Raw genomic sequence first — 25,000 nt, forward strand, 5'->3', positions numbered from 1 at the left:
CTTACAAGAATTACGGAAAGAGTTGATAAATTGGAAGAACTAAAGATGGAGAACCAAAACGTAACTAAAGAAACAGAAGAATTAAGAAGACAGTTAAAAGAAGTAAAAGATAAGAATGAGGAATTAAAGAATAATGATAAAGAAAATAAAGAGTCCATAGCAAAAGAAGTACAGGGTTAGGAAAAGTCCAAGAGAACAACAAAATTGTATTAAAGATATAGTGACACAACAGATGAAAGAACAAACTAAAGACACAGTTATTAAAGTGAAATGATGAGAGAGAAGGAGAATATAGTAAGAGCCTTAGCGGACAAAAAAAAAAGTATAATTATATTTGGGATGGAAGAGAAGTATAATCCAAATAGGACTACAAGAGTAAAAGAGGAGAAGGAAAAGGTAAACAAGATATTAGAACTAGTACAAGAGGATGAATAAAAACAGGGAAAGAAATTGAAGAAATATGTAGAATAGGGAAATACAATACAGATAAGACCAGACCAATTAAGGTTAAATTCAGGTCACAAACGACAGCAGAGAATATCTTAGCAAAAACAGGGAAACTAGCAGAAAGTGATCAGTATAAACAGGTATGGATAAAAAGAGAAATGAATAAAGAGGAAAGAGAGGACGAGAAAACAAAAAGGCTAGAGCCAAAAGAAAAAAACGAGAAAAGAACAGAGTCAAAGAAAATTTTTATTGGAGAGCAGTGAATATGAAAATGAGGAAATGGTTCATAGCAGAGAAAAACGGAAGAGAAACAGAAAACACGATGGAAGTAGCAGAAAATTAAAAGTGTCTTTCCCAAATATAGATGGCTTAATAGCAGGCTTGAACGAACTGAATGATTACCTGGAGGAAAAAGAACCGGACATATTGGGAATTGTAGAGGCAAAATTGAAAGGTCCACTACCACCCAACAGTATAGGACATGGTGCATATAATTATTGGATTAGAAACAGAGAAGTAAAATAAGAGGGTGGAGTTATGTTCCTTACTAAGAAGGATATAAATGTAAGGAATGTCGCATATGGAAGGAATAGAGTAGAGATGATTATGATGAAAGTGGAGGACAGGAACAAGAAGAGCAGGAAGTTTGTAGTAAATCATGTGCCTCCTAAAACGGCTTCATGGGAAGAGAGAGAACATAAAGATATGTTAGAAGACACAAGGATAACACTAAATAAGATAATGGAAGATGGAGGAAGAACAGTTATAATGGATGACTTTAATTGTAAATAAATCTGCTGGGAAGAGATGATAGTGAAAGGTGGAGAAGACCTATGGGGAAATGTACTACTTGATATGATTATAGAACATACAATGACGCAATGGATACAAGAGAATACTAAGTTTAGAAATGAGGAAGAACCATCAAGGCTGGACCTAATAATCACATCGGAACCCGAAATAGTGGACAAGATTGAATATAAGACACCAATAAGTAAAAGTGACCACATACTGGTTGAACTGGAACTAAATGAAGAAAAATACATAAAAAAAACTAATATAGAAAGGGAAGATTGATGTATGGAAAAACAAAATTTGATAAAGTAAGATTTTTTTTTTATAAGCAGACTGAGAAAGGATACACAACAGTAGAAGAGAAATGGAATATTTTGACAAAAATTCATAAACAAGGAGTGGAAAAGTATGTTCCAAGACAAAAACAAGAAAAAGAATATGTAAAGTGTTAGTACAACAAAAGATGTAGGGAGTTAAAAGACAAAAGAGATAAAGCTTGGATAAAATGGAAAAAAGACAAAAGACCTGAAAAATGGAAAATATATTCTAGTTATAGATATCAATATGTACAAGTGTGCAGAGAAGAAAATGGAAAATACGAAAAAGATGTCATAGAAAAATGTAAAGATCAACCAAAATTATTCTACAGATTTGTAAACAACAAACTGAAAAACAAACAAGAATTAGAGAAACTACGACAAGGAGGAGTTGAATACACAGAGGAAATAGAAAGGCAGAAATTATGAACAAGCATTTGAAATCGGTGTTTACGAGGGAGAACATACAACTTAAAGATATCGAGTGGGAAGAGAAAGTCCCCCCTATGAAAGAGATAGAAGTAACAAGGAATGAAATAATGAATCTCTTGAGTAACCTCGATGTCAGAAAATTGCATGGACCAGATGAAATGGCAAACTGGATTTTGAGAGAATGCAGGAATGAACTAACAGACAAAACACATAGTCTAATAAGTAGTTCATTGAAAAAAGGAAAAGTTCCAGAAGATTGGAAAAGAGCAAATATTGTACCAAGATATAAAGAGGGAAACAAGGAAGACCCTACTAACTATAGACCAGTCTCTCTTACAAGTACAATAGCTAAAATTTGTGAGAATTTTTTTTGGTCAAAATTAGATGGGTAAGGCATTTGGAAAAAAACGTACTAAATCCAAGGCAATTTGGATTTAGACAAGAACGATCATGCGTCACAAACTTAATGTGTTTCTATTCAAGCCATAATACAAGAAAGAGATGGATGGGCTGATTTTGCATTTCTAGACCTGAAAAAAGCTTTTGATAAGGTGCCACATAAGAAGTTGCTATGAAAATTAGAAACTGCAGGAGGAATACAGGGCAAACTGCTGAAGTGGATGGAAGACTTCTTGCATGAAAGAAAAATGAAAGTGGTGATAAGAGACAAACACTAATTGGGATGAAGTGATAAGTGGAGTTCCACAAGGAACAGTTCTGGACCCAGTAATGTTTGCTATATATATTAATGATATGGATAAAGGAATTGAAAATTATATGAGCTTCTTTGCGGATGATGTAAAATTGTTGAAAAAAGTGAACAGCGTAGATTGTGAGTCGCTGCAGAGTGATCTCAATAAAGTATGGGACTGGAGTAGGAAGTGGGAGATGGAATTCAATATCAAGAAGTGTAATATAATGGAATTTGGAAAAAGCAAAAACAGAATAACAGGATCATACAACTTGGGAGAGGAAGAAATTAAAAAAGTAGAAAATGAGAAGGACCTGGGAGTCATTATTATGAATATGTCCCCTGAGAAACATATAAACAAGATTTTTGGAGAGACTTATAAATTAATAAGAACAATCAAAGTAGCATTTACATACCTGGACGAAGAAATGGTATACTAATCACTTTGATAAGACCAAGATTGGAGTATGCAGCGACGACGTGGTCACCAAGTACAAAAGAAAAAATGTATAAAAAACTTGAAAGAATACAAAGAGCAATTACGAAATTGGCACCAGCACTCAAGAACTATCATATGAAGAGAGACTAGCAAAACTTGAGCTACAGACGTTAGAGCAAAGAAGAGAGAGAGGAGACTTGATAACTATTTACAGAATCATGAAAGGCATAGAAACTATTGATAGAGAGGATCTAATAAAATGGGATGGTAGAGATACAAGAGGGCACGGAAAGAAAATCAAGAAAGACAGTTATAGAAAGACCTGAAAAAGAACAGCTTTCCCCACAGGGTAATAGACGTTTGGAACAAGTTAGATGAGAATGTGGTATGTGCAAAAACGATACACAAATTTAAAAACAGTCTAGATAAAACGAGATATGAAGACGGGACACCATGAGCATAGCTCCCCTTCCCGTAAAATACAACTTGGTAAACACGCACACACACACACACACACACACACACACACACACACACACACACACACACACACACACACACACACACACACACACACACACACACACACACACACACACACACACACACACATATATATATATATATATATATTGTTGCGATCCACGTATGGGCCATGATGGCCACGACACGAAAAAAAAATAATAATAAGGCCGTGCGCAGATTCAACGGCGAGATAATCAAGCTCTTTGTTAGAATCAAGTACTACTACACGAATAGAAATAAATCATACAACATAAATGGGCTTAGAATTATAGAATATATCAATATATATGACATGAAATGAATTGTTATGTTAATTACCAAGTATAGAAGAACAGGTGGGTGAAACGAAGTCTTGATTATGATGTAGACTAGTCCTGATATCGGTTGCTTGAAGTCACACCAACGGTTTCGGAAACAAATGGGTAGTTTGAGGTGAAGCTTATGTATGATAAATTCTGGTTGGGGAAGCTTCTGGTATGTTTCATAATTGGGAAAATAACAGAGAGTGTCGAGTCACACGTAGCCCAGCAGTAGTCTAGAGGTGTCCGAAACAATTCGGAAAAACACCAAGGCTTGGGACTTCGCATGGAAATGAGCAATAGCTGTGATCCAAAGAACTTGTTTAGCGGAGTTCTATATATCTATCTGTTTCTCTTCTTTATCGACTCTCTTCTTTGTGCCTCTCTGTGTCTCTTACCGGTCTCTCTCTGCTTCGCCTTACGTTTCTCGGGATGGATTAACATAAGTAAAGCGGTAGTAGGTCTCCAACCAATGGGAAATTAGAGTGATTTTTCCTGCCAAATTCTATTACGTTTCCGAGCTTGGCGTCATCTGACAGTGCGTATAAGCGCGTCCCCAACAGACAGGTATTGCGCAATGCTTAACATTTTAAGAAATACAAATTAATATTATTATGAAATACAATATAGATTATTACACATCATATTCACGTAAGGCGTGCCTTAAAAATACAGACAGGAAATTATTTATACAAGAGATTGACACAGCACAACCACAGGTAGGGGGTGATGTTAGTACCAACTTTTTATATAACCCCCTTAGAATATGGAGATGGTCAGTATGAGCGATATAATACCAGTCATAAACCGTTTAATTAAGCCTAACCCCCTGTACATATGTCTTGAAGTTTACACTTCCCAAGAAAAGCGTTTTTGACTCGAAATATCTTCATAATATTGGTAAACACCTGAAATATAGTAAGGAAACTCATTATTATTGACATTAGATTTACTAGAGACAAATAATAATGTACATCAAGCACAGCAAGATCAAAATGTGTGTCCATAGTGTCCAATTTGAGTGTTCAGAGTGTGTTATTTTTCATCAGCAATGTCAACAGATAGTCAGTGACCTAGGATTGTGTCCATGGCCTCATTAAAGCCTTCCCATCTCTCCGTAATTACTGGTTTCATTCTCTTAACTGTTCCCTTCTATGGTATTATATTTCTTCATATCTTTCTGTAGTAAGGAAGTAATTTTTCTCAATGGGGGTGAATTAAACGTAAATTTTCTTCTTCGTTTCATTCCGAATATTACACTTGGTTTGTCAATTTATACCAAGGGACTCCTGCCTGGGATCCTCAATCCACTCACTAAGCCACTTCTGTTCCGACGTCACTACTTTATTCATCCAATGATCTTTAGGGTTACAAATAAGTGCCTCCCCCAAGGGCGTGACTTTTCTCCCATGTACCAATATACCAATATTTTTTTCTCCTCCTCCACCCTTCTCCAATCAGAAAGACTGTTACAACGTCATAAGCAATACTACATGCACAAGCAATCTCGACATCGAGGCGGAATGGCTTAGTTAACATATTGTCAATCAGCATTAAAATCTGTTTCCTAGCGGTTGTTTATAAACTTTAGACGGTGAGGGAGATTATGCAACTCCTTCGCGACTTATGTTTTCAAAACTTCCTAAACATAAGATAAAATTCTCGCCACCTACCCCTCTATCTACATTACTTATCTACCTTTATCTACCAACCTCTTACAGTCACCCCTGCATTGAAGGTAATGTCCATCAGGTACAGTTTCAGATTCACTGCATAGGTGTTGATTGGAAGCTTCTTGTGGTCTTTCATGAGGCGAAATAGGTCGCTTGATTTCGGCATAGAAAGTGACGTGTCTCGAGAATAGAGAACCTCCAGGTACAGACGTTCTACCTTTGTGTACTGGTTGTTGTCAGTGTCTGCCACATACTCATCTACTGCCACAGCTGAGGTGAATGCTCCTGCTATTCTTTCCAGCTTGTCCAGGTCCTTGATTTTTTTTTTTCGACGACCTACTGCCACATTGGCAATCTCTTTGTCCTGCAGACCTTGTTTCTTCAGTTCGTCTTGCTTTGTGTTCCATGCCAGCATGATTTCTGGCATTGTTCCTCCTTTCGTGACCACAGTGCCATAGGCCCTGAATGACCCTGATTGCCTTCTGTTGATGAGATCCGTCGACCTGGCTTTGACCTGTGCTGCAGATGTACTGCTAAGCTGCTTGGCACCTCTTCATTACAGCTTGAAGTTAACAAATCCAACACTTTGCTCTGCATTAAGGTTGTGAATTAGTGCCTTCTCCAACTTTTCTGAGTTCATCTGAGTGACAGCATTCTGTGCAGACTCATCATAGTCTCCAAAGGCAAAGATCATTCTGTGCAGACTCATCATAGTCTCCAAAGGCAAAGATATCACCCTTCCGCCTCTGAAAGCCCGTTGCCAACTTGGGAAGGATCATCTTCGGGAGCTTAATGACCTGGGGTTGGAATGAGATTGCTACTTTGAGTATGGCATCACAGACGTCCTCATTATACTTTGTATGATGGAACCTTTCCTGGGACACAAATTTGAAGGGTGGTTCCTAAACCTGCAGCAATGTGGCCACATCTACCTCCTCCAGTTCATGGTACAGCTGCTGAAATACTGGAATAATCTTACTGTAGGTTGTTTCAGGTGACATCGTCAAAGACAGGTATTGCTCGACTAGTTGAAGTCCAAGAAGACCACCTGCACAGTACATCGCCTTTCAGAAGCACCTGATCCTGTTTGCCACTCAGACATGTGGTTGCAGCTTTTCAGTTTGTCAACAGTCTCGTAGAATTCTGGTCAGGTTTTTCGTACATTTTCACGGATGTGCTGGTATCGGCGTGGTAACTCATCATGCTGCTGAGTGACTGTGTCTGTTGCCATCCACCTCTTCTTAACACTTGGACACCTCACCTTCTTCAGCAGAAATATGACTTTCAACATCAGAGTAGGTATTGTGTGTGTCCATGCCAGCATCTTCAGAATGAGACTGTTCGATATTCTCAAAGAATGCAACTGACACTAAGCTCTCATTCTCTCAAGGCTCTGTATACCCCTGCTCCGACACTCCATCATTTTCATCCATTTCCTGTCCACGAAGTCTTCACAGTACATTATCTTCTGGGTTCTTTGATCCTCAAGGAAGACCCATCCCATTTCAACCTATTTCAACCCACGTTTCAGTTCTATCTTGCGTATTTCAGAGTCCTGGCAGAACACGTCCATCAACTGTTTCATTGAAGCCTGATGCTCTCGCTTGAAAACTCTCACTTTGTAGCTGTTTCCATGTCTGAATCAGAGTGACAAATTCACGGTACAGCTTCAGGATGTGTTTCTTTATGTGCCTGGTGTGGATGGTGTACAGACTGCAGAATAGCCAGTGTTCCTAAACCAGCTCTGCCAGTAGCTGAGCTGCTGCATCCTAGGAGTGCTGAGCTTGGCCTGCCCACTTTGGTTACAGCAAATAGAGCATATTTTGTATGACATATTTGCCAGTTGGGAGCATCACATACGGTAATTCTGCTCTCTCTATATAGTCCACACTACACAGAGTCTTCCTGGAATGAGATCTCGTGTCTACGCTAGCCATATCGATTCAACCTACAAATAGAGAAATATTATGATGTTCCTGTAAACAATCATGCATACTCTGTTGCACTCATTAGTTCACCTGAAAGCATAAAAAATCGATTATTATGCAAAATCACACAAACGTCACATTTTTGGTTGATTTTGAGGGTGACAACTTTAAAACAAGGGGGGTTATGGAACAAATGTTGGTATTTCCAGATTCATGTACCGCATCGAAAGGATGGCTTTTGCAAAATAACATCTCCCCGTACCACAGGATTCTATTCACTCTAAGGACGTGACATTTCATATTAGCGTGGCAATTGTTCACTTAAACCAGCTTTCCAGTAAACTTAAGCATTCAAATTAGATTATTATTGGGCGAGTTAAAAGATCAGTCTAAGATTATTTTTTTCCTGGAATATTGTTATTTTCCAGGTTGTAGCCATGAAGGCCAATACTACATCCATGAAGAAACCATTTCCATCTCCAGCGACTCGTATGGGACAAACTGTAGGAGACGTTTCTGTTACTACGGATACATAAGAACCCGCTACAGTAGTTGCTGTAAGAGAGAAATTTTGTTCCTGTCGATCCCTAAATACAGTGAAAGACAAAAATTTCTTCCCAGTTTTGTCTAAAGATAGATTAAATACAGTATGTCGAAACATTATTAAAATTGTCTATGAGAATCTAGCTGATTTTCATAAAATTTCGTCATGTTTAATCTATCTTCGGACAAACCTGGAGGATCGTTTTGTCTTTCACTGTTCAACATGTAATCTTCCTTCACAGCAACATATCCGTATCTGGCCTAAGGATATATTCCCTTCACGATATTCTGACACTTCTTCCAACATAAAGGTGTTAGTAGGAAGGTCTTCTTGTCTTTTTTTTCAGTTGGATAACAATATGGCCTGTCAAAGTTGACGTGTCAGTGCAAAGATTGATGTCTAACAGTAATGAGTGGAAAGAGATGAATAACATTAAAACAGATGGAACTTCCGGTATAACAAGACGCCATCTAGTGCTTTCTATTTTCTTCGCGTCCCACATTATGTTTCCAGGAACGGACCTAGTTATTTCCTTTCCCTTTACGTTTCAGGCTGCATCGAGAACAACGAGATGTACTCGTGTTATGAACACAGGCCACTTCCGTCCTCGGACCACGAGACTTGTAGCATTAGGAAGTGCTGCGATGGAATCATCGAGACATACCATCAGCCCGGATGTGAGTTGCTTGGTCGTCTCGCACATACTGTATATAGACTGTGTGTGTGTGTATTTACCTAGTTGTATTTACCTAGTTGTATTTTACGGGAAGGGGAGCTATGCTCGTGGTGTCCCGTCTTCATATCTCATTTTATCTAAACTATTTTTAAGTTCATGTATTGTTTTTGCACACACCACTTTCTCATCTAACTTGTTCCAACTGTCTATTACTCTGTGAGGAAAGCTGTTCTTTTTCACATCTCTTCTATAGCTATCTTTCTTGATTTTCTTTCCGTCCCCTCTTGTATTTCTATCATCCCATTTTATCAGATTCTCTCTATCAATAGTTTCTATGCCTTTCATGATTCTGTAAATAGCTATCAAATCTCCTCTCTCTCTTCTTTGCTCTAGTGTCTGTAGTTCAAGTTTTGCTAGTCTCTCTTCATATGATAGTTTTGAGAGTGTTTGTGCCAATTTTGTAATTGCTCTTTGTATTCTTTAAAAAAAAATTATACATTTTTTTTTGTACTTGGTGACCATATCGTTACTGCATATTCCAGTCTTGGTCTTATCAGAGTGATTAGAATTTTCTTCACCATTTCTTCATCCGGGTATGTAAATGCCACATTAATTGTTCTTATTAAGTTATAAGTTTCTCCAAAAATCTTATTTATATGTTTCTCAGGTGACATATTATTCATAACAATGACTCCCAGGTCCTTCTCATTTGCTACTTTTTTTTATTCCTTCTTCTCCCAATTTATATGATCCTGTTATTCTGTTTTTGCTTTTTCCAAATTCCATTATACTACACTTTTTAGTGTTGAACTCCATCTCCCACTTCCTACTCCATTCCCATACTTTATTTAGATCACTCTGTAGTGAGTTACAATCTTCTTCCGTGTTCACTTTTTTTTTTAACAGTTTTGCATCATCTGCAAAGAAGCTCAAATAACTTTCAATTCCGTCATCCATATCATTAATGTATATAGCAAACATTATTGGGGCCAGAACTGTTCCTTGTGGAACACTGCTTATTACTTCATCCCATTTTGAGTGTTTGTCTCTTATCACTACTCTCATTTTTCTTTCCTGCAAAAAAAAATTCCATCCATTTAAGCAGTTTGCCCTGTATTCCTCCTTCAGTTTCTAATTTCTTAAGCAACTTCTTATGTGGTACTTTGTCAAAAGCTTTTTTTAGGTCTAGAAATGCACAATTAGCCCATCCATCTCTTTCTTGTATTATATCTATTAGTCTTGAATAGAAACATATTAAATTGGTGACGCATGATCGCCCTTGTCTGGATCCAAATTGCCTTGGATTTAGCACGTTGTTGTTGTTTTTTTCTAAATATTTTACCCATCTACTTTTGACATTTTTTTCACATATTTTTGCTATTGTACTTGTTAGAGAGACTGGTCTGTAGTTGGTAGGGTCTTCTTTATTTCCCCCTTTATATATAGGTACTGTATTTGCTTTTTTCCAATCTTCTGGGACTTTTCCTTCTTTCAAGGAACTGTTTATTATGCTATGTAATTTGTCTGCCAGTTCATTTGTGCATTCTTTCAAAATCCAGTTTGCTATTTCATCTGGTCCATGCGATTTTCTGACATCAAGATTACTCAAGTGTTTCAATATTTCATTCTTTGTTACTTCTATTTCTTTCATGGGGGGGGACTTTCTCTTTCCATTCGATCTCTTCAGGTTGTATGTTCTCCCTTGTAAACACTGATTTAAACTGCTTGTTCATAATTTCCGCCATTTCAATTTCCTCTGTGTATTCAACTCCTCCTTGTCTTAATTTCTCCAAATCTTGTTTGTTTTTCAGTTTGCTGTTTACAAATCTGTAGAATAGTTTTGGTTGATCTTTACATTTTTCTATGACATCTTTTTCATATTTTCTCTTTTCCTCTCTGCACGCTTGTACATATTCATTTCTATAACAAGTATATATTTTCCATTTTTCAGGTCTTTTGTCTTTTTTAAATTTGGTCCAAGCTTTGTCTCTTTTGTCTTTTAAGTCCCTACAACTTTTGTTGTACCAGCACTTTACATATTCTGTTTCTTGTTTTTGTCTTGGGACATACTTTTCCACTCCTTTTTTATAAATTCTTATCAAAATATTCCATTTCTCTTCCACTGTTGTTTCTTCTTTGTATATTCCTTCCCAGTTTTCTTTTTGAAAGAATTCTCTTATTTGATCAAAGTTTGTTTTTTCATACATCATTCTTCCTTTTCTATATTGTTCATTTCTTTTCATGTATTTTTCCTCGTTTAGTTCCAGTTTAATCAGTATATGGTCGCTTTTACTTATTGGTATTTTATATTCAATCTTTTCTACTATTCTAGGTGATTATTAGGTCTAGTCTCGATGGTTCTTCTTCATTTCTATACCTAGTGTTCTCCTGTATCCACTGCGTCATTGTATGGTCAATAATCATCTCGAGTAGAACATTTCCCCATGAGCCGTCTCCACCCTTTACTGTCATCTCTTCCCAGCAGACTTCTTTGCAATTAAAGTCTCCCATCATAACTACTCTTCCTCCATCTTCCATTATCTTAATTAATGTTATCTTTGTGTCCTCTAACATACTTTTATGTTCACTCTCTTCCCAGGAGGCTGTTTTTGGAGGCACATAATTTATCACAAACTTTCTGTTCTTCTTATCTCTGTCTTCCACTTCGATCATAATCATCTCTACTGTATTCTTTCCATATGTGACACTCTTCACGTTTATATCCTTCTTAGTCAGGAACATAGCTCCACCCCCTTGCTTTGTCTCTCTGTTTCTAATCCAATAATTATATGCGTCATGTCCTACACTGTTGGGTGGTAGTGGACCTTTTAATTTCGTTTCTACAATTCCCATTATGTCCGGTTCTTTTTCCTTCAGATAATCATTCAGCTCATTCAATCCTGTTATTAATCCATCTATGTTTGTGTAAGACACTCTTAGTTGTCTGCCACTTCCATTGTATTCTCTGTTTCCCTTTTGTTTTTCTCTAGTATGTCGAATTTCCTTACTTTCATATTCACTACTCTCCAATAGAATTTCTCTTTTTCTGACTCTGTTCTGTTCTTGTTTTTTTCCTTAGCTTGTTGTCTTTTCATTTTTTCCTCCTGTCTTTCCTCTTTATTCATTTCCCTTTTTATCCATACCTTTTTATATTGTTCACTTGCTGCTAGTTTCCCTGTTTTTGATAAGATATTCTCTGCCGTCGTTTGTGACCTGAATTTAATCTTAATTGGTCTGGTCTTATCTGTACTATACTTTCCGAGTCTAAACTTCTCTTCAACTTGTTTCATGATTTCAGGTTCATCTTCCTGAACTAATTCTAGTAATCTGCTTACTTTTTCATTTTCCTCATTGATTCTTGTGGTTCTATCTGGGTTGTGTTTCTCTTCCATTCCTAATATAATTATACATTTCTTTTTATCTGCTAAGTCTCTTACTATATTCTCCTTTTGTCTCATCACTTTAATAACTGAGTCTTCAGTTTGTTCTTTCATTTGCTGTTTGATTATGTCAGTAAATGCAACTTTACTGTTTTCTTGGATTGTCTTCCAACCCTTAGCTTCTTTAGCTATAGCCTCTTTGTTGTCTTTATTATTCCTCTTTAATTCTTCATTTTCCTCTTTTACTTCTTTTAACTGTCTTTTTAGTTCTTCTATTTCCTTAGTTAAGTTTTTGTTCGCCTTTTCTAGTTCTTCCAATCTTTCAACCCTTTGCGCAATTTCTAATATTCTACCGAACCTACTCTCCCAATGTTCGGTCATTTGTTCAAGATTTTGTTCTAGTCTTGCCAGTCGTGGGAGGTTGGTATCCGCCCCCCCCCTCATTGAATCCATGGAAATTATTATCCTCACCTTCTATTGCGCTGCTCATATCTATGTTTCTAATCTTTACATTTTTGTTAGACCCTTCATCGTCACTAAATTGATCCGGCCCGCTTTTGTTTACATGGCGTCTGCCTGCCTGGACCAAGTCCTCTCCTTCCTCATTTCCTTCCATTTCCCTCAGTAATCCCTCCCCTTCTCCTTTTTCCTCACTTTCCCACTACACCACGAGCAATCCCCTTCCCTGCAAATACAATAGGTACTTCTTTTGCGTTGAGATCCACGAAAATTTCACTTTTTCTTCAGGACGTCAATCCTCGCCGTCTGTCCGACGTAAGTGTGTGTGTGTGTGTGTGTGTGTGTGTGTGTGTGTGTGTGTGTGTGTGTGTGTGTGTGTGTGTGTGTGTGTGTGTGTGTGTGTGTGTGTGTGTGTGTGTGTGTGTGTGTGTGTGTGTGTGTGTGTGTGTGTGTGTGTGTGTGTGTGTGTGTGTGTGTGTGTGTGTATACATTAACTATTTCAGATATTGTGATTGGAGATATCAAAGGAGATATACTTACAATTTGGACAACAATGTCTCTCTTAAGAAGACTAAATGACATAGAGAGGAACTTCAATACCTTCAATACGATTCCGTTGTTCTACACTCTATATTCTGCCACGGTTAATACGGTTAATACAGTATATCTAAGATCCCCAGTGATCGAGAGACGTCACCGTATTTAAGAGGAACAAGCTACTCGCTTTCCAGCCTCCTACCAAGGATTACAAAGGCGGAGCATGCCGACAGGAGACATTTTTGTTCATAACTAGGTCGGGTGCAGAAAAGATTATGATAATGATAAATAAATCAAAAATTATAATAATGATAAATAAAAATTATAATAATATAAATAATAATAAATAAAATTAATAAATGCATAGGTATAGTTAAATAGTAAACAAACAGGGAAATAGTAAATAATAATAAATTTACATATAACTAATAATAAATGAAAATCAACCAAATAATTATAAACATACAAATAATAACAAACAAATAAACTAATAATATAAAATAGATGGCAGTCATTACAGTATCTTGCCAAGGTGTTTATCTAAACGAATCTTAAAGCTTCGAACTGAATTATATTGCACTGCCTCTACAGGAATTTTATTCCATTCATTAACTACACGGCTGGTGAAGTAGTTTCTACCCACTTCCAAATTAAATCTAATTCCTGACAGTTTGAGACCATTATTTCCTATCTGATTCTCATTTAGTGTGAATATTTTGTCACTCTTGATGTTGTCAATTCCTTTTAGAATCTTAAAGACCTATATCAAGACACCTCTGAGTCTACGCTTTTTTAGGGAAAACAGATTTATATATTTTAGTCGATTTTCGTATGATTTATTTTTTAAATTGGGAATCATTTTTGTTGCTCGCCGTTGTACTTTCTCCAATCTGTCAATGTCTTTAATGAGATTCGGTGAGCATACGGAAACAACATATTCCAAATATGGACGAACTAATGATTTATATGGCTTGTTAATGAGAGATGGATTTTTTAAATCAAAAGATCGCGCAATAAGTTCTGGGATCTTCTTTGCTTTCTCAGAGGCTGAACTACACTGCTTAGATGGTTTGAGATCGTTACTGATAATTACACCGAGATCCTTTTCACTATCCACTTTTGTTAACGAATTTGCAAATAACTTGTAATCGTACTTACTGTTATTTTTACCTATGTGCATTACCTTGCATTTACTTGTGTTAAATGTCATTAGCCACTTTTCAGACCATTGTTGTAATTTATCTAAATCTTCTTGAATATCTAAATGATTTAAATTATCATTTGCCTTTCCGCACAGTTTTGTATCATCATCGTGGTCTATATCATTTATATATATCATGAATAGAAGTGGCCCAAGAACGGAACCCTGAGGAACTCCATTCGTAACATTTTCCTCCCTAGAAGTTTTGCCATTTAAAACAACTCTCTGTTTTCGACCATTCAACCAATTACTAGTCCAACTTAATAGGCCACCACTTCGTGTGAAGCTAATTTAGTAAGTAGTCTTTCGTGGGGGACGGTACCATAAGCTTTTACAAAGTCTAGATATAATATATATTGTTTCTTTTGTCATAATTCGAGATGACTCTGTTGTAGAATTCGAGTTAGCCATGCAAGAACGTTTCCGTCTGAAACCATGCTGGCTATCATTTATCAAACAGTTACTTTCTAAATGATGTTCTATAGCATCTCTGATGATAGTTTCCATCATTTCTCCTACGATTGAAGTCAAGCTTATAGGCCTGTGGTTATTTGGTTTCTTTTTGTTACCTTTTTTTGATATAGGAGTAAAGTTAGCTAGCTTCCATTCTCTTAGGACATCTCCGGATATGATGGATTTCTTGAAAATAACTTCTAATCGAACCACAATCTAAATTTTCATTTCTTACTCACTTCGACTCTACATCCTGCAGGTTGTTACATGAATGGGCAAATATACAAACCGGGGCAGAAACTTGGGTATTCGAAGGACTACTGCCAAATCCAACGTTGCGTCGACAGCGAAATTATCTATGAGGACGCTGGATACTGTAAGTGTACTGGAGTTCTTTGTACAATGGTGACTGCGTGTGTGCGCGCGCATGTGTTTTTGTGTGTATATGTGTAAAAAGATGATAGGAAAACCCGGGTTGGATCAGGAACTCTAGTTTATTATAAGCTAGTGTTTTTAATCCAACTCGAGTTTTTTTCATCACCTTTACCTATATATATATATATATATATATATATATATATACATATATATATATATATATATATTTATATATATATATATAATATATATATATATATACATGTATATACATATATATATGTATATATATATATATATATATATGTGTGTGTGTGTGTGTGTGTGTGTGTGTGTGTGTGTGTGTGTGTGTGTGTGTGTGTGTGTGTGTGTGTGTGTGTGTGTGTGTGTGTGTGTGTGTGTGTGTGTGTGTGTGTGTGTGTGTGTGTGTGTGTGTGTGTGTGTGTGTGTGTGTGTGTGTGTGTGTGTGTGTGTGTGTGTGTGTGTGTGTGTGTGTGTGTGTGTGTGTGTGTGTGTGTGTGTGTGTGTGTGTATTTACCTAGTTGTTTTTTACGGGAAGAGGAGCTATGCTCGTTGTGTCCCGTCTTCATATCTCATTTTATCTAAACTATTTTTAAGTTCATGTATTGTTTTTGCACACACCACTTTCTCATCTAACTTGTTCCAACTGTCTATTACTCTGTGAGGAAAGCTGTTCTTTTTCACATCTCTTCTATAGCTGTCTTTCTTGATTTTCTTTCCGTCCCCTCTTGTATTTCTATCATCCCATTTTATCAGATTCTCTCTATCAATAGTTTCTATGCCTTCTATGATTCTGTAAATAGCTATCAAATCTCCTCTCTCTCTTCTTTGCTCTAGTGTCTGTAGTTCAAGTTTTGCTAGTCTCTCTTCATATGATAGTTTTGAGAGTGTTGGTGCTAATTTTGTAATTGCTCTTTGTATTCTTAAAAAAAAAAAATTATACATTTTTTTGTACTTGGTGACCATATCGTTGCTGCATATTCCAGTCTTGGTCTTATCAGAGTGATTAGAATTTTCTTCACCATTTCTTCATCCAGGTATGTAAATGCCACTTTGATTATTCTTATCAAATTATAAGTTTCTCCAAAAATCTTATTTATATGTTTCTCAGGTGACATATTATTCATAACAATGACTCCCAGGTCCTTCTCATTTTCTACTTTTTTATTCCTTCTTCTCCCAATTTATATGATCCTGTTATTCTGTTTTTGCTTTTTCCAAATTCCATTATACTGTACTACACTTTTTAGTGTTGAACTTCATCTCCCACTTCCTACTCCATTCCCATACTTTATTCAGATCACTCTGTAGTGACTCACAATCTTCTTCCGTGTTCACTTTTTTCAACAGTTTTGCATCATCTGCAAAGAAGCTCATATAACTTTCAATTCCGTCATCCATATCATTAATATATATAGCAAACATTATTGGGGCCAGAACTGTTCCTTGTGGAACACCGCTTATTACGTCATCCCATTTTGAGTGTCTGTCTCTTATCACTAATCTCATTTTCCTTTCTTGCAAAAAGTCTTCCATCCATTTAAGCAGTTTGCCCTGTATTCCTCCTTCAGTTTCTAATTTCTTAAGCAACTTCTTATGTGGTACTTTGTCAAAAGCTTTTTTTTTTCTTTGTCTAGAAATGCACAATCAGCCCATCTATCTCCTTCTTGTATTATATCTATTAGTCTTGAATAGACACATATTAAATTGGTGACGCATGATCGCCCTTGTCTGAATCCAAATTGCCTTGGATTTAGCACATTGTTTTTTTCTAGATATTTTACCCATCTACTTTTGACATTTTTTTCACAAATTTTTGCTATTGTACTTGTTAGAGAGACTGGTCTGTAGTTGGTAGGGTCTTCTTTATTTCCCCCTTTATATATAGGTACTGTATTTGCTTTTTTCCAATCTTCTGGGACTTTTCCTTCTTTCAAGGAACTGTTTATTATGCTATGTATTTTGTCTGCCAGTTCATTTGTGCATTCTTTCAAAATCCAGTTTGCTATTTCATCTGGTCCATGCGATTTTCTGACATCAAGATTACTCAAGTGTTTCAATATTTCATTCTTTGTTACTTCTATTTCTTTCATAGGGGGGGGGACTTTCTCTTTCCATTCGATCTCTTCAGGTTGTATGTTCTCCCTTGTAAACACTGATTTAAAATGCTTGTTGTAACCCTCAACACTAAAAGGGTTACAACAACTAGAAGACTAGAGGAAAAACTTGAACAAATGACCGAACATTGGGAGAGTAGGTTCGGTAATATGTCAAAAATTGCGCAAAGGGTTGAAAGATTGGAAGAACTAGAAAAGGCGAACAAAAACTTAACTAAAGAAATAGAAGAATTAAAAAGACAGTTAAAAGAAGTAAAAGAGGAGAATGAAGAATTAAAGAGGAATAATAAAGACAACAAAGAGGCTATAGCTAAAGAAGCTAAGGGTTGGAAGACAATCCAAGAAAACAGTAAAGTTGCATCTACTGAAATAATTAAACAGCAAATGAAAGAACAAACTGAAGACTCGGTTATTAAAGTGGTGAGACAAAAGGAGAATATAGTAAGAGACTTAGCAGATAAAAAGAAATGTATAATTATATTAGGAATGGAAGAGAAACACAACCCAGATAGAACCACAAGAATCAATGAGGAAAATGAAAAAGTAAGCAGATTACTAGAATTAGTTCAGGAAGATGAACCTGAAATCATGAAACAAGTTGAAGAGAAGTTTAGACTCGGAAAGTATAGTACAGATAAGACCAGACCAATTAAGATTAAATTCAGGTCACAAACGACGGCAGAGAATATCTTATCAAAAACAGGGAAACTAGCAGCAAGTGAACAATATAAAAAGGTATGGATAAAAAGGGAAATGAATAAAGAGGAAAGACAGTAGGAAAATATGAAAAGACAACAAGCTAAGGAAAAAAACAAGAACAGAACAGAGTCAGAAAAAGAGAAATTCTATTGGAGAGTAGTGAATATGAAAGTAAGGAAATTCGACATACTAGAGAAAAACAAAAGGGAAACAGAGAATACAATGGAAGTGGCAGACAACTAAGAGTGTCTTACACATAGATGGATTAATAACAGGATTGAATGAGCTGAATGATTATCTGAAGGAAAAAGAACCGGACATAATGGGAATTGTAGAAACGAAATTAAAAGGTCCACTACCACCCAACAGTGTAGGACATGACGCATATAATTATTGGATTAGAAACAGAGAGACAAAGCAAGGGGGTGGAGCTATGTTCCTGACTAAGAAGGATATAAACGTGAAGAGTGTCACATATGGAAAGAATACAGTAGAGATGATTATGATCGAAGTGGAAGACAGAGATAAGAAGAACAGAAAGTTTGTGATAAATTATGTGCCTCCAAAAACAGCCTCCTGGGAAGAGAGTGAACATAAAAGTATGTTAGAGGACACAAAGATAACATTAAATAAGATAATGGAAGATGGAGGAAGAATAGTTATGATGGGCGACTTTAATTGCAAAGAAGTCTGCTGGGAAGAGATGACAGTAAAGGGTGGAGACGGCTCATGGGGAAATGTTCTACTCGAGATGATTATTGACCATACAATGACACAGTGGATACAGGAGAACACTAGGTATAGAAATGAAGAAGAACCATCGAGACTAGACCTAATAATCACATCTGAATCTAGAATAGTAGAAAAGATTGAATATAAAATACCAATAAGTAAAAGCGACCATATACTGATTAAACTGGAACTAAATGAGGAAAAATACATGAAAAGATATGAACAATATAGAAAAGGAAGAATGATGTATGAAAAAACAAAATTTGATAAAATAAGAGAATTCTTTCAAAAAGAAAACTGGGAAGGAATATACGAAAAAGAAACAACAGTGGAAGAGAAATGGAATATTTTGACAACAATTTATAATAATAATAATAAAAAAAAAGGAGTGGAAAAGTATGTCCCAAGACAAAAACAAGAAAAAGAATATGTAAAGTGCTGGTACAACAAAAGTTGTAGGGACTTAAAAGACAAAAGAGACAAAGCTTGGACCAAATGGAAAAAATACAAAAGACCTGAAAAATGGAAAATATATACTTGTTATAGAAATGAATATGTACAAGCGTGCAGAGAGGAAAAGAGAAAATATGAAAAAGATGTCATAGAAAAATGTAAAGATCAACCAAAACTATTCTACAGATTTGTAAACAGCAAACTGAAAAACAAACAAGATTTGGAGAAATTAAGACAAGGAGGAGTTGAATACACAGAGGAAATGGAAATGGCGGAAATTATGAACAAGCAGTTTAAATCAGTGTTTACAAGGGAGAACATACAACCTGAAGAGATCGAATGGAAAGAAAAAGTCCCCCCCCTATGAAAGAAATAGAAGTAACAAAGAATGAAATATTGAAACACTTGAGTAATCTTGATGTCAGAAAATCGCATGGACCAGATGAAATAGCAAACTGGATTTTGAAAGAATGCACAAATGAACTGGCAGACAAAATACATAGCATAATATACAGTTCCTTGAAAGAAGGAAAAGTCCCAGAAGATTGGAAAAAAGCAAATACAGTACCTATATATAAAGGGGGAAATAAAGAAGACCCTACCAACTACAGACCAGTCTCTCTAACAAGTACAATAGCAAAAATTTGTGAAAAAATTGTCAAAAGTAGATGAGTAAAATATCTAGAAAAAAACAATGTGCTAAATCCAAGGCAATTTGGATTCAGACAAGGACGATCATGCGTCACCAATTTAATATGTGTCTATTCAAGGCTAATAGATATAATACAAGAAGAAGATAGATGGGCTGATTGTGCATTTCTAGACCAAAAAAAAAAAAAAAGCTTTTGACAAAGTACCACATAAGAAGTTGCTTAAGAAATTAGAAACTGAAGGAGGAATACAGGGCAAACTGCTTAAATGGATGGAAGACTTTTTGCAAGAAAGAAAAATGAAAGTAGTGATAAGAGACAAATACTCAAAATGGGATGACGTAATAAGCGGTGTTCCACAAGGAACAGTTCTGGCCCCAATAATGTTTGCTATATATATTAATGATATGGATGACGGAATTGAAAGTTATATGAGCTTCTTTGCAGATGATGCAAAACTGTTGAAAAAAGTGAACACGGAAGAAGATTGTGAGTCACTACAGAGTGATCTGAATAAAGTATGGGAATGGAGTAGGAAGTGGGAGATGGAGTTCAACACTAAAAAGTGTAGTGTAATGGAATTTGGAAAAAGCAAAAACAGAATAACAGGATCATATAAATTAGGAGAAGAAGGAATAAAAAAGTAGAAAATGAGAGGGAGCTGGGAGTCATTGTTATGAATAATATGTCACCTGAGAAACATATAAATAAGATTTTTGGAGAAATTTATAATTTAATAAGAATAATCAAAGTGGCATTTACATACCTGGATGAAGAAATGGTGAAGAAAATTCTAATCACTCTGATAAGACCAAGACTGGAATATGCAGCAACGATATGGTCACCAAGTGCAAAAAAAAAATGTATAAAAAATATCGAAAGAATACAAAGAGCAATTACAAAATTGGCACCAACACTCTCAAAACTATCATATGAAGAGAGACTAGCAAAACTTGAACTACAGACACTAGAGCAAAGAAGAGAGAGAGGAGATTTGATAGCTATTTACAGAATCATGAAAGGCATAGAAATTATTAATAGAGACAATCTGATAAAATGGGATGATAGAAATACAAGAGGACACGGAAAGAAAATCAAGAAAAACAGCTATAGAAGAGATGTGAAAAAGAACAGCTTTCCTCACAGAGTAATAGACAGTTGGAACAAGTTAGATGAGAAAGTGGTGTGTGCAAAAATAATACATAATTTTAAAAATAGTTTAGATAAAATGAGATATGAAGACGGGACACCACGAGCATAGCTTCTCTTCCCGTAAAATACAACTAGGTAAATACACACACACACACACACACACACACACACACACACACACACACACACACACACACACACACACACACACACACACACACACACACACACACATATGTATATATATATATATAGTACACACCCATATATATATATATACATATGTATATATATATGTACATACATATGTATATATATACATATGTATATATATATTTACATACATATGTATATATATATATATATGTATGTATATATATATATATATATATATATATATATATATATATATATATGTATATATATATAATTCTGACAGTCGTCCCCGGACTCGAACCGAGGCTTGCGAGAAGCAAAGCCGACGCTCTACCAACTGAGCTGCCGAGACTATAATTCTCCAACCTGGGAGTTAATCTCACTCCCGAGGGACTAAGTCGACTGCTAACTGCCGTCCTAGCTTAATCTTACGGAGAACTAAGCTCACTCATAGCTCGTGGTTAAGCTGCTACGTATCCTTGATGGATATTTGTCGTTGTAATACCTGAATAGAATCACCAGTAACGGCGATGTCAATCAAATAATTCCGACAGTCGTCCGCGGACTCGAACCGAGGATTGCGAGAAACAAAGCCGACGCTCAAACAACTGAGCTGCCGAGACTCTAAAATTCTCCAACCAGGGAGTTAATCTCACTCCTGAGGGACTAAGTCGATTGCTAACTGCCGTCCTAACTTACGTTTACGGAGAACTAAGCCCACTCATAGCTCGTGGTTAAGTTGGTACGTATCCATGATGGACTTCTCGTCGTTGTAATACCTAAGAGAATTTTAGAGTCTCGGTGGCTCAGTTGGTAGAGCGTCGGTTTTACTTCTCGCAAGCCTCCGTTTGAGTCCGGGGACGACTGTCGGAATTATTTTATTGACATCGCCGTCAATGGTGATTCTATTCAGGTATTACCGCACTCAATAAAGACCCCATTGGAAGTCCTTTATGCTGCTTATATTCTTGATTATTAAAGAAAAAATCAAGAATATAAGCAGCATGAAGGACCTCCAATGGGGTCTCCATTGAGTGCGGTGGCAGCATCGCTCTACAGGGAAACATTGGAAAGTGAATATTTTCCACATATCATCCCAGATAACTTCAAGTAGCACCATTGTGTTACAAAGGATTACAAAGGCGGAGCATGCCGACAGGAGACCTTTTGATCCATATCTAGGTCGGATGCGAAAAAAAAATTATATTAATAATAAAATAATAAATAAAAACTATAATAATGTAAATAACAAATAAAATACATAAATAAATGTATAGGTATAGTTAAATAATAAACAAACAGGTAAATAGTAAATAATAATAAATTGACATATAACTAATGATAAATGAAAATCAGACAGACAAATGATAACAAAACAAAAACAAATAATATAAGATAAATTATAATCATTACAACATCTTACTTAGGTATTTATCTAAATGATTCTTAAATCTTCGAACTGAACTACATTGCACTACTTGTGCAGGAAGTTTATTCCATTCATTAACTACACGGTTGGCAAAGTTGTTTCTACCTACTTCCAAATTGAATCTATTTCCGGACAGTTTGAGACCATTGTTTCTTGTCTGATTCTCATGTTGACGACATCCTCTTCATTACACACAAAACAACGAACACAAGAAACCTTCTAGAACAACTAAATGACGTAGACGACAGAATAAAATTCGCAGTAGAGGAAGAAACTAATGGTTCCCTACCTTTCCTAGACACTATCACCATCAGATTGGACGACAGCACTAGGTTCAAGGTATACCGCAAACCGACAAACAAGGACGACTTCATCCACTACTTCATCCACATGACGAAAAGACCAAATCAGGAGTTATCATTGGGTTTTATCTTAGGGCTCTTATAATATGCAGCGAGGAGTATTTACGGAAAGCCATTAAAATCACGCAGAGAAAAAAAAAGTGAAGATAGACCAGATTTACGATACCTCGTGGTTCCTAACTCTGACCTCTCTCACAAGCTTTTCAAGACGCTGAGACAGACAGGACTTATCATAGTAAATGACACAGGAAAAAAAATAAGACACTTGATCACAAATAACAAAACGATGACGAACCGTGACAATAGCATTGTATACAAAATTCCCTATATTGGATGCGACAGTGCATACTACGGAGAGACATATAGAGGACTTAACAACAGACTTAGGGAACACAAAGCAGACATTAGACACCACCAAGAAACAAACGCTCTAGTTAACCACATAGAAACAGAGAGAGGGACACCTAACAAACTGGGAGGCATCCACCATTCTACCCAAAGGTCTACACAAGAAACAACGGAAAATAATTTAATCCCTTTACATTCCCAACTACAAAAACACAAACAAGAGAACTGGTGACTTGAAATGGACAAAATCCACCTCGACACTTGCTGTCCAAGAATGGCTTCCCAACCCCCCGACTCTAAGTTGATACCTTTCCTCACCACTTTTGCTTACCCTTACCAGCTTTCTTCCTTTTACTTTGACGGTTCTTCTTATACCGTACTACCATTTTATTTCACATGCTATCAAATCACGTATCCTCCATTATTTCTACTTCGTTCCTTCACAACTTGATATTTTCATCATTATCATTTTTAACAAAAAAATTCATTATTACATTACCCTTATTGTTATTATTCTCTTTTTTCATTATTATTATCATTGTTATTATTACCATTATATCATTACTAATCTAATATTATTAATTATTATTTATTTTTAATAATAATAATAGTAATAATAATCATAATAATACATACATACATACATATGCCAAGGCTTTTTCCCCCTACATGGGGGGTAGCCAAAAAGAAAAAGGCATAAAAACATTCCCACCCATTCCATCCCTGAAAACACTCCACACCCCTCCACCCTCCCTCTTATCTGAGCGCCTCCTGAATGACGGGTCATCCCTGCACCTTGTCCACTGCCCTGGGTCAGAAGCAGTGTCGCAAGACACAGCACATCCACAGCAAGGCCGCTTCACCAAATAAGCGACCCCCCCTCTCCGTCCCCCCATTGCATAAAAGGAGAGGACGGGGAGAAATCCCTTCGGGCTGCGTCAAACTTTGCTCACACACACTACCTCACCCCCCATCCCCCCGCCCATTCCACCTCACGCAATCACAACACCATCCACACACAACCATTCTCCATTCACCCCTGTCTTCTGTCCTCTCCCGTCCCCCCCCCCAACAGACACTCCCCTCTTCCCCAAAGCCCCCTTCACCCCATCCATCCATCTCATCCTAGGACGTCCCCTCATGTTCACTCCCTCCACATCTGCCTTCCATACCTCTTTTACTAGTCTTTCCTCACTCATTCTTTCCATGTGTCCAAACCATCCCAATACTCTTTCATCAACCCTATCTCCCAGCTCCTTTTCCACCCCTGTTCTCCTCCTCACCTCCTCATTTCTCACTCAATCCAGCCCAGTAACCCCCATCATACTTCTCAGACACCTCATCTCAAACACATTCAAACTCCTTCTCTCTTCTTCTCTTATATTCCATGTTTCTGGCTTTCTGCCCCATACAGTGCTGTTGGCACAATCACTCCTTCATACAGTCTCCTCTTAGCATCCATTCCCAAATGTCTATTCCTCATTACACTCTTCAATCCACCAAGGCATTTACAGGGGTGAAAAAGGATTTGGGAGATAGGGTTGATGAAAGAATATTAGGATGGTTTGGACACATGGAAAGAATGAGTGAAGAAAGACTAGTAAAAGATTTATGGAAGGCAGATGTGGAGTGAGTGAACATGAGGGGACGTCCTAGGATGAGGTGGATGGATGGGTGAAGGGGGCTTTGGGGAAGAGGGGAATGTCT

The 25,000-nt window shown here is 36.6% G+C and overlaps 1 protein-coding gene across 1 annotated transcript in view; it reads left to right on the forward strand.

Annotated features, from left to right (window-relative positions):
- LOC143027042 (uncharacterized) overlaps positions 1 to 25,000 on the forward strand; it is a 128,640-nt gene that overhangs the window by 66,127 nt on the left and 37,513 nt on the right. The window contains exons 7-9 of the mRNA XM_076187904.1: positions 7,975 to 8,103; positions 8,642 to 8,767; positions 15,056 to 15,172. Of these exons, the coding sequence (XP_076044019.1) occupies positions 7,975 to 8,103; positions 8,642 to 8,767; positions 15,056 to 15,172 (372 nt within the window). The remainder of the gene's footprint in view (positions 1 to 7,974; positions 8,104 to 8,641; positions 8,768 to 15,055; positions 15,173 to 25,000) is intronic.

The sequence above is a fragment of the Oratosquilla oratoria genome, chromosome 7, assembly GCF_046742065.1.
Source record: "Oratosquilla oratoria isolate Oo_2021 chromosome 7, ASM4674206v1, whole genome shotgun sequence".
In the NCBI taxonomy this organism is placed as follows: domain Eukaryota; kingdom Metazoa; phylum Arthropoda; class Malacostraca; order Stomatopoda; family Squillidae; genus Oratosquilla; species Oratosquilla oratoria.